General features: G+C 33.0%; 1 protein-coding gene and 1 long non-coding RNA gene across 3 annotated transcripts; both read right to left on the bottom strand.

Moving 5' to 3' along the window:
- Positions 1-29: 29 nt before the first annotated feature.
- On the bottom strand, positions 30-1,296 carry LOC115959201. The gene is made up of 3 exons (XR_004084798.1): positions 1,007-1,296; positions 546-657; positions 30-365 (listed from the first exon to the last, which is right to left on the bottom strand). It is a non-coding gene; the product is annotated as an uncharacterized LOC115959201 (long non-coding RNA).
- A 6,381-nt stretch (positions 1,297-7,677) lies between these two features.
- LOC115958845 (protein DETOXIFICATION 1-like) lies at positions 7,678-9,729 on the bottom strand. 2 transcript variants are annotated; one of them, XR_004084693.1, is made up of 3 exons: positions 8,566-9,729; positions 8,254-8,443; positions 7,678-7,900 (listed from the first exon to the last, which is right to left on the bottom strand). XR_004084693.1 is itself a non-coding variant. In XM_031077098.1 (3 exons), the coding sequence occupies exons 1-3, from the start codon at positions 8,878-8,880 to the stop codon at positions 7,892-7,894; spliced, it is 261 nt and encodes an 86-aa protein (XP_030932958.1). In that variant the 5' UTR covers positions 8,881-9,729; the 3' UTR covers positions 7,678-7,891. The 2 variants fall into 2 exon arrangements, 1 of the variants encoding a protein (XP_030932958.1); XM_031077098.1 differs by having other exon boundaries at positions 8,254-8,379; positions 8,755-9,729.
- Between the last annotated feature and the right edge of the window lie 1,366 nt (positions 9,730-11,095).

Here is an 11,095-nt window from a genome sequence, read left to right as displayed (position 1 = left end):
GATCCGAACATGTTACATGAGAGAACTCTAGTAAAACTGACTTACAAGATACTTTTCTTTTCTTTTCTTTTTTGTGCACAAAGCCCATCTTCAACAAAGCTCACTCAATTACCTTGATCCCACCAACAACCCAAAGGAGATACTATCTCTACTAAACCCAAAAGCCCATATCTCAACTGACCCAAAAGAAACTATAGTGACTTTCTTCCAACATATGTGCTTTCGTTGCAAAGCAACATATAGATGGTCAGTAAAATTATTACGGGTATCCTCACCCCTGAAACTAAGAAATACATCGTATTTCCATTGACGTGTTGAAGAAGAAGATGGTGACGACAAAGACTCTCTTTTACACTTCATTGTAGCTGTTGGAAATTTAGATGAAAAAAAGTACAACCAATTAAAAATAAATAAAATTAAATAATTAAATAAGGGAAGAAGAAAACGATGTGAAGTGGGATTTTAGTTTCAGACAGGGAGTGAAACGGTAATAATAAATAGAGATGATTGTGTTTGTGTGTTAAAACTTAAAAGTGAGAACTTACCCATTTGTGAGAAGGAATTACAGCAGCGATGGTCTCCAAAACCTCCTGAAAACACTCCGGTTTCAGACAATCCAACGACTCCTGTTTTTCTTTTTCTTTTTTTCTTTTGTATCTGTTTTTCCAAAGAAGGGACGACTGAAAATTATTTAACTATAGGAAATGAGACAAAGATAATTTAATAGATTTTCTTTTTTTAAAAAAAGACTACGGAATTTAAGCACTCTTATAAAAACTCTAATCTTAGAAAGCAAACTTTTGTTTGAAGCTTTATTCATTCATTTCGTTGGTAATGAGAAAACCAACTCGAGGTTCAAACCTTGAAACAAACAAAAGTTGAAACTCTTGCTTCACGGCAATTAGGAAGAAGAAAACAAGTTGATATGGATTTTTCATTTCAAGAAAAAAAAAAATTGAAAGGGAAGAAATAAAAGGGATGAATAAGTGTGAAAAATGACACTTACATATTTGGAAATTGAAATTAGAGAAGACCAACTGTGATTGTAATGCTCGAAACCCACTTGAAACAAAGCCGGATCCAATTGATATTTATAGGCTGTTTAATAAAGGATTGTACTCTGTTCTTTCTTTCTCCGTGTGTTTGTGTTCACAATTTCACATCCCCTGTTTTCAGTCAAATGCCTTTTCCCAGTCTCAGTTGCCTTTTCCCATTACTTCTTCTTTTTTAGAAACAGAGTAGTTTCACGGTAGCCAGCTATGAATATGAAGCTGTTTAAATTTCCTTTTTTTTTCAGATGTGGTGGGCATACTGCGTATGAGAATTGAAGAAAGAAGAAAAAAAAAAAATTATTTAGGTAAAATTTATGGTAAAAAATAAAAATTATCATTAGATTTTGCGATACTATCAAAACTCTTTAAAGAGTACAAAGCTCACATAAAGCCATTAGAAAATTTGTTTGCTCTTGCTTTCATCTCCAATTTTTATTTATTTATTTTTTTTTAAGGTTAAATTGCAAATTACACTCCTAAAGTTTGGGGTTGATTGGATTTTACACCTTGAAGTTTCAGAATTTGGATTTTACTCCCTAACGTTTGAGAGTGTTTAGATTTTATACCCTGATATTTCAGAATTTGGATTTTACCTCATATTTTAGGGGTGTTTGGATTTTATTCCTTAAAGTTTTGGGGTGTTTGGATTTTACACCCTAAAGTTTCATAATTTGGGAGTGTAAAATCCAAGCACTAGTAAACTTTAGAAGGTAAAATCCAAATTTTGAAACTTTAGGGTATAAAATCCAAACACCCTAAACTTCAGGGGGTAAAATTCAAATTCTAAAACTTCAAGGTGTAAAATCCAAACACTCCCAAACTTTAGAGGTGCAATTTGCAATTTACCTTTTTATTTATATAAACTTCCTTCTTCATTTTTAATTGTTATTTATTTATTTAATTTATTTAATTTTAATTCTTATTTTTCTATTAGGATTATTCTGAAACTTTTTTATGTATATAATGTGTTGAGTAAATATGTGTTAGTAAAAATTTACATTAAATGATAATGAAAATAGTGTGTGATTATTGTAATATAATTTGATCCAATCTTGTAAACTTTAAGTTTTTAAATAAAATGGTGTACTTTAACTTTATATTATATTTCAATGCTAAATCAAAATCTGTTAGAGCACTCACAACAGTGAAGCTAAATAGCTATATAGCTATTTTAGTTTCACCAAAACACAAAAATCCATATTACATTAGTGGAGTTAAAAGGTAAATTTTTTACCTTCATTGCTACAGTGCACATCTATATATGGTTGTGCACTGTAGCTAAGAGCTATAAAAAAATAATAAAAAAAATTACTCTCAGCCGGATTAACATAATATTTGCTTATTTTTATTTTTTATATTCTTTTATTCTCCCTCTTAGACTCACTGTCAAGCTCTCACCTCTCTCTGTCTCACCTTCTCTCAAACTCTCTCAGGCTCACTCTCTCAAACTCTCACCTCTCTATCCACCGGCCTAACTCACCATCACCGCCCAGCGAAGCTCGACATCATCGAGCCACCAACTGACCCACTTCGTTGAACTCCTAAGCCGCCGATCAGTGGGCTTTTGGCTGGGTTGATCAGAATGGGTTTTTTTTTTAATTTTTTTTTTTTATTGGTTGTTGGTGGTGGATCATGGTGGTTTTGGGTTTTAATGGTGCTATGGGTGATGTGAACTAGTGGGTGATCATGGAATGCTGCCGATCCATCTGAGTTTGATCTGAGTTTTTGGTTGGGTTAATCACTGTGGCTTTTGTCAATTGTGGATGATCTAGTGGGCTTTTGGTTGGGTTGATCATAGTGGGTTTTTTTTTTTCTTTTTTGATTGGTTGTCGGTGGTGGATCATGGTGGTTCTGGGTTTTGATGGTGCTGTGGGTGATGTGAACTAGTGGGTGATCATGATGGTTTTGATGGTTGCTATGGATTGTGGATGATCATCGTTGTGTTGTGGGTTATTGGGAAATTAATTTTTATTGGGTTTGATATATTATTTTATTGTAGTGAATATATTATTTTATTGTAGTAGATATATTATTTTATTGTGTTGAAAGTTAAAATAAATCCACTGCTACAGCATGTTTTGTAAAGTGAGTAGGTAAAACAGATAAAGTAACTTTTGTGATGCCAAATAGCTAAATTTTTAGCATCCACTACTGTGGATGCTCTTATATCTCTTGTTCATGTGTGTGTTCACAACTTTACATCTGTCTTTCAGTCAAGTTTACACTTTTGCCTTTACTTCTTTGATGATTAGTCGAGTGCAGTTTTTCCAATCCCCTCGTTTCTTACTCCTATGCTTTATTTTTTTTAAAATTATTATTATTTAAATCAATAGAGGTGGACTAAGAACATTCTCATCAGGTGTGTCAAATTTCAAATATTTGACATTTGACACAACAAAGACCAAAAAACCCCTCTCATTAGATGTTCCAAATCTCATAATTTTTACCGCATGTGAATAGTATCATTCTATCTTTGGAATGGTACAGATTGAGAATACTAAAAAAAAAAAAAAAATTTTATTCATTTCTTTCTTATCCTTTATGGCTTTCTTCTTCTCTCTCTTTCTTTTTCTTTTTCTTCTTTCTTTCTCCGGCACTCCTTCATCTCTGTCACTCTCTTTTCCTCTTTTCTTCTTCTTTCTCCAGAAGCTTCACCTCTCTCTCTCTTTCTTTCTTTTTTTACTTTTTCCTTTTTTCTATCACTTTCTCTGTGCCTCTCTGTCTCTTTTTTTTTTTTTTTTTGTCATTCTCTCTCTATTTCTTCTTTTTTCTCTGCCTAAACTGTTGCCATTGAGATTGGCCGTTGCCATAGAGTTTGGCCTCACTGATCAGGTCGACTGGTGAAGCGCATGTAAGTTTGGCCCTTTTTTTTTTTAAAGGTGGTGTTGGTGGATGTGGGTTTGTACCGGTGATGGCTGTCAGTGTTGTTACGGTAGTTATTGTTGGTGGTCGTTGTTGCAACAGTGGTGGCTATGGGTTTGTTTGATTTGGGATGGGTTTTGTGTTTGTGAATGTGGTGGGTTGTTGCAGATTTTTTTTTTTTTTTTTTAAGGTGGCTTTGGTGGATGTGGGTTTGTGCCGGTGGTGGCTATCGGTATTGTTGCGGCAATGGTTGTTGGTGGCCGTTGTTACGGCAATGGTGGTTGTGCCGTTGTTGTTGTTGTTGATGATGATGGGAAGGAGTTAATATATTATTTTAAGAACAAAGTTTCTCTCCAAACTAGTTTGGAGAAAAACTCTTCAAACTTCTCATATATTTCTTTTTTATTATGAATTTTGAAAATCTAACCGTTGAATTTCATGTTTCTTATGTTCTTAACATGCATATCAAATTTCGCTCAAATCGAATATATTTACTATTTGATCAATTAACTTATTTTTTATTTACAACTTTAGATTACAAAAACTTGAAATTATCACATTTATTTCATGACATAGCAATTGATTTTTGATTTTTTTGAAATTTTGTAAGCATTAAGGATGTAATAAGAATATGCAATTTAACGGTTAGATTTTCAAAATTCACACTCAATATAAATATATATGATGAGTTTGTAGGGTTTCTCTCCAAAGTAGTTTAGAGAGAAACTTTGTTCTTATTTTAATGTGTTGTAAATATTATTTTAATGTATAAAATTGAAGAATAAAACATGTGATGAATGAGATAATGTAAAATGATATGGTAAAATAATAAAGTAGGCTTTTAGTGTGTCAAAATGACATTTTTTTTATAGAAGAGCTGATGGTAATGTTCTAAGTATTCGTCTTGATATATATATATATATATATATATATTTTAATGGAAAAGGGGACTTCTGGGGTGAACTCATTGTCATCGATCTCATGCTACGTGATGGTAAGAATAATACCACGAGTACTATCGGAGCCTTGATGGGGCTACTATTGTGGGCATAATACATTCGTTGAAATATCACTGCTTGAACCGTCTTGAGATTTGGGTTAATTGTCAGATGCTATCAAAAAATTTTTTTTTAGATATTCAGTTTACTCTATAAGCTTAAACAAACATCATTTAAACAATTTGAATATTCTATTGCTCTTTCTTCTCCATCTTAAACTTTTGTTTATCTATCACTAGCCACTAGATACTCTTTCGCGCATATATTTGGCATAACCTAATTTGGTCCCTTCTCCATCTCTAACAGTTATTTATTTACATTGGCTACTAGAAATTCTTCCGCGTATATAATTGCCACAATGTAAGACATATGCAGTTAAGATAAGCTATTGAAAAGAAGCAAGGACTTAGAAGAGCATGGATATTTTTTAAAACAGAGTAAATTGTCCTATGAGCTTAGGTAGAAAGTTGAATTTAAAAAAAAATAAAAAAAAAAATAAAAAAAAAAGGAGCTTATGATAACCCCAACCTCAGAGGCAGATTGGATTAATTTTCATTTTAGTTTTTTTTATTAACAAAAATTATCATTTTAGTTTCACAGCCCCTGTTCTTAGTCAAGTCAACAACTTTTCCTGGGCCACCCTCAAGGGAATTTATTCCTTTTCCCACTGCTTTTTTTAGAGCTTTAGCTTGGTACTCACTCCTTTCCTTTATTGCTTTTTTCTTTTTCTTTTTCTTTTTCTTTTTCTTTTTTGAGTCGATGGAGGAGGACAAGGTAGTTTCGTGGTAACCAGTTATCAGCTAGCCTATGACTACGAACCTCTGCTTAAATTACTTTTAAGAAATATCTATTACATTCACCCATTTAAATACAAAGTACAGACGTTCAATTTTTTGAACTAAAATTATGACTTGAAATAATTGAAAATTGTAACTTTCTGTGCAAAAGTGACAATTGTGTGAACCATGTGTGTAAGTGTGTAAAATAGACATTTTCAGATTTGGTGGGGCGGATCACATATGAGATATTTCCATTAAAGAGAAAGTTTCCTTCCTAGTCTTGTCGTTAGAGAATTGAAGAAAGAAAATTCATTTTTATTTAGCTAAAATTTATGGCAAAATACAAAAATTATCATTAAAACTTTTAACAATACAAACAAATGAAAGTTCTATCTTAATCATTGATAATGATTAAGATAATGATTCCCCCCACTATCTTAATCATTTCCTGTAAAGAAAGAGACTCACACAGATGGAATGAAAGTTCTTGTATTACTTCAACATCAGAGTACAAGATAATTAGCTAACTATATCAATATATAGCATAACAGAGCAACAAGAAAAAGGCGCCAAAACAGCAAAAATAAGTAACTCCTAACAACTTAACTAACAGTCCAATTCAACTAATCAGTGCTTGACAGCTGGACTTCCTAACAATATTCTTTCTTTCCTTCATACGTGCTAACTGTGCTGAATTAGCTGATGTCGTTTTCTTCTTTCTTTTGTCGTTTGCTTGTCGTTTAGCCACAACTTCAGCTTCAACATTTCCTCTTTCTTTTTTTACCTTTTCTTAGAATTATAAATAAATAAATAACTAAAATGGACAGATTAATTTCATGGTGACCAATGATGGAGCTTATAATTGAAATTTTATTAAGATGTGAACACGTGGCAATTATTTGATATATGTCATTCTTATTAGTCTCCTCATTTGGACTTGGGAAAATTGGTCGCTGTTTTTTATTTTTTTAAGAAAGATATACCTTGTATAGTTTATTTTATTTTTACCTTCCTTATTGAGAAAATTTTTAAGTACTCCCCATAACATAGTGCTCAATTTTCTAACATTTATGATGGATCCTGCATAATTCCTACAAGCATGAGTTTCTCTTTTCCAAATAGAGGTAGAAATTTTATTGAATAGAATAATGAAAGATTACATCAAATCACAGCAGTACGGTGCTTCCCCATGCCACAGTTGAGGGACTTAATATAGTACTAGGCATGTTTAGCCAAACACAGTGGTCATCTAATGTTTTTAGTTAGGTTGAATTTAAGATATATATATTATTCATTCCTATGGGATGACACATAGGAGTGAACAATTCGTTGAATATGTTATCATAATTTATGACTGACCTTTTCGTGTGTATTTGATTTTATAGATATACACACGCACACACTTAAAGATACATATAACAAAAATTTGTGGCAATTCTATCTTCACTCTTACAAAAATAGCAAAAATGGTATGAATGTAAGGTTTAAATCTTAAAACTCTAAAATCTTCCACAACCAAAACATTGGAAAGAGTTCCCAAAAAAAAATACTGAAATTTTTTTCCTCTTTCAGGTTGTGAGAAATGGAATGGTGATATTATTGTATTTTCCTTCCATACGTTGGATAAAAATTAGCATTAGCCAAACTAGACTCCTTGGGAACATCTTACCAATAAAAAATCTTGTCTATTCAACTCAATAAACTCTGAAGTCTAGACTAAATATCTCCATCAAATATCCTCTCTTTTGCTTTTGATGCCGGAAACGTCAACATAAATACAACTAAGCATTCAAAATGGTTTAGTCTAATATTTTGTCCATTCAACTCAATTGGACACCAATTATTTCAGTCACAAATAATTATAAGGTTCTCAATTTTCATACTATATGATCAAGTTGAACATGGAATTTAGTTGTAGGAAGGTGTAAAAATAAAACCAAATATATAGAAAGGTAGAATTTTTTTTTTTTTTTTTTTTTTTTTTTTTTTTTTGGTACTAGTAACATGTTTTTCCCAATTTGTGAAAATAGTTTTAAGAGCAAGCAGAAATGCTTCTACAGTAGACCCTGTCAGTAATCCAATCCAAAGACCCTTTCCTTTCAAGTGTACAACGAAGGCCAAAACAACACCTACTGGAACCCCAACCAAATAATATGCCTCAAGATTTACATAGGCTCCAATATCCTGCCAGCCACTTCCTCTAGGGACCCTGATGCATATATAGCACAAAATAACTTTGTGAGTTAATGGCAAGCAATATCAAGGAAGAATCACCACTTCTACATTGGTATCATATGCTGGTCTATTTTGAAGAAATATACACAATATGATTATAATGATATAAGTCTATTTTATAACCCAGAAAGAAGATTACTTCCAAGAGTAAGCTTTTTTAAATCTTTACACTCCATTAGTTAACTTTTTAATTGCAAAGAAATATTCTAAATGAATAATGAACTAATGTGTATTTGATAGTATAGCTATAGTATCGCGTGAATTGATAAGAATTAAGAAGTTATAATTTTCCAAAGTTTAGCTCCAACTCAAATGTGAGAAAGTTACCTGAAAGATGACTATTGAGAGACAAAGCAAAGGACCCATATCTGCAATTTCCTTCTTACTGCGAAAGGCATAGACCAAAACATTATGGCAGAAGAAGAGAATCACGGCTACAATAAATCTCTGCAACTACAAGAACCATTATAACAGTCATTTAGCTGCTTGTGCATTCCCAGCTCCCAACTCAACCTTACTGTTGCCGCAAATCCATATGGTATGTAGTAGAACAAATTAGAAATTTTGAGACTACATGCAGTGAAAAATTAGAAGCATTCTATTGTAATCTCATATGGTAAATATGGAAAAGAAGCATACCATAGCGAAAGCACTAAAGTCTCCAATTTTGGATTAGGTAAAAGCCCAGAAAGCAAAATAAGACCCTCAAACGACCACCATCAAGAGGATTATGATTGGCATGCAGAAAAATGCTAAGAGACTCAATACATGTAGCCAAAAAATGAATACTACAAAAATCTTGAAAGAAAGAACAAAATAGAAAATTACCAAACCATTGCAGCCAAAGCAACAGCAAAGCAAAAATAACTCCCTCATGCTAAAGAAGACATCCTTTGAGAATACGGGACGAGTTTTCTCACAAGCAAAAGAGTACTTCATGTATACCCCAAGCATGAGCACATCCAACAACTATGATGAAGCAGAGGCTAATGCAGCTGCACTGCTTCCAAATTTTGATTTAAAAACGAGAATCCAACAAAAAGGTATATGGAAACATAGAGCTGCAAATGAACTAAAGAGCACTGGAAGGATCAGGCTCTGAATCTGGTAAAAGCAAATTAGTGGCTGAAGTATAGCTTATGCAAACAGGTTAGGGATGAGGCATACACAGTATGTCTGCTATATGTGAGATTGTTGGATCTTGTCCTATGAGTATTAGTAATTTGTCTTTGAATATCCATAGGATATATATAGGGATACAAACCAGAATAAGAGAGATGATGATTAGCGGTCACAAAAAGTCTCTAGTGCATAGGATAGTAATTTGTCTGCTCCATAGGCTTGTCCGCATAAAGTCTCTAATGCACCAGCCATCCCGCACTGCTTAGCGGTCACAAAAATTCACTTATCATCATGATTGAATTATATTCATTAATCTGACATTTAAGATTCTCATACTAGCCGACATCTATGGTAACATAATAACAATGATATAATGATGAAAACAACAACAATAACTATAGATTTGATAGGCATTTGACAAAGAATTATTCTTTTGATTAACTAATTTGTATAAGTAAATAAACAGATTTTAGGTTGTTAGTTTTAGTCAAGTTAATCAAGTTCAATCATGCTTGTCAAGAAGCTTGAGCTCTACCAACACAAAAAATAGATAGTGCATTAGGATGCACTTTGCTGATTGCTTTCTTGCTGAAAGTCTAAGAATGAAAATGAGTTTTAGTCCTACTTTTATTATTTTATAAAATACACTTTATTCCTTGCCTTTAGGTTAAACCGTTTTACCTTTAATGCTTTTTTCAATGTTATAGTTCATCCATTGTGCTTTAGGGTAAAGTAAAAAAATTAATATTTTTGTTGTTATTTTATTTATTTATTTATTTTTGGTAGAAAAAGATGTAACATAAAAAAACAACTAAACAGGGGAAACAGATACAGGACACAGCCTGTTTACATACAGCCCACGGCAGTCAGTTTCAACGAAGGGAAAAATGCCCACAAGAGGACTAGAAAAAACAACAAAATCAGTTTCCATGGACGCTCCTAGCTTCCCCAATTGGTCCGCACACATGTTTGCTTCTCTATAAACATGTCTAAAACTTACTTGGGGGATCTGACTTGCCAAATGTCTGCAATCCTCCATCAATGAAGAAGTAACAGCATTAGATTTAGTTTGGTTTGAAAACGCATCCACCAAGGCTATGGCATCCATCTCCACAATTAGTGCTTGGACCTGGGCTTCCACACAAAGGATTAGCCCATCTCTAAGGGACCATAACTCAGCTAGGAAACTATTCACTGGACCAATTTTCTTGGCATATCCAAGCACCCAATTACCCTGTTCGTCTCTAGCCACACCTCCACCTCCAGCCAATCCGAGAGAATCAACTGAAGAACCATCTGTGTTGAGCTTCTTCCAGCCGATACTGGGCTTCCCATCTAATGCTTTTCAACACCACTCTTTTTGCTGTTGTGTGACTACTTGCACAAAAATTATATTCCATGGCTCAGCCCAAAATCTCCTTAGCAACATTCGAGTTTTGCAGTTCACCTTTGAACACATGATGATTTCTATTTTTCCAGATCATCGATATTGCAAACAAAAATACCTGAAACCACGGTAGCTGACCTAAAATCTATGGTGCTCAGAAAGTCAAAGGCTAAATCACAATGTTGAAATATCAAAAATTTCAAGCACCGATCTCAAAAGGAGATGTATTATCCAAAAAGGAACAAATGTCATGAATTATACAGAAGCCAAATGAAAAGCTTCTAAATTTTCTAATCATTCTCTTGTGGGAGGTCATATATGCTCATTTCTATAATTGAGATAGACTACTTGATTTTGTATCAGATGTGTATGACTTGATTGAATTGATCATTGAAGCTTCATTCTAGTCTAAGGACTATTCCACACTTGATCCACACACACAACACACAAGTTTAATGTTCAATGAATGCCTATTTCATTTGTGTGGTTATACATGTTCAAATGTGATGTGTGTGCTCAAACATATGTGGATCAAACCAAAAAGATTTTCTTTTTTTGTTCTTTTTGTTTGCTTTTGGAAGTGATTTGTATCACCTATGTTTTTCAAAGTTTTTCAAGTTGTTTTTGTGTGAAAAACATGTTTTCTGGGTGTTTTCGTGA

Source organism: Quercus lobata, chromosome 9 (genome assembly GCF_001633185.2).
Source record: "Quercus lobata isolate SW786 chromosome 9, ValleyOak3.0 Primary Assembly, whole genome shotgun sequence".
Taxonomy (NCBI): Eukaryota; Viridiplantae; Streptophyta; class Magnoliopsida; order Fagales; family Fagaceae; genus Quercus; species Quercus lobata.
Note: the sequence above shows the minus strand (reverse complement) of the source record. Positions and strands in the feature narration are given on the sequence as shown.

Bases quoted from the DNA above. Each gene is read 5' to 3' on its own strand.
- LOC115958845 (XM_031077098.1), bottom strand. From the start codon at position 8,880: ATGCTTGGGGTATACATGAAGTACTCTTTTGCTTGTGAGAAAACTCGT. The intron at 8,380-8,754 runs GTAATTTTCTAT...TGGTTCTTGTAG, and splicing joins GCTTTGGCTGCAATGGTTTG to TTGCAGAGATTTATTGTAGC.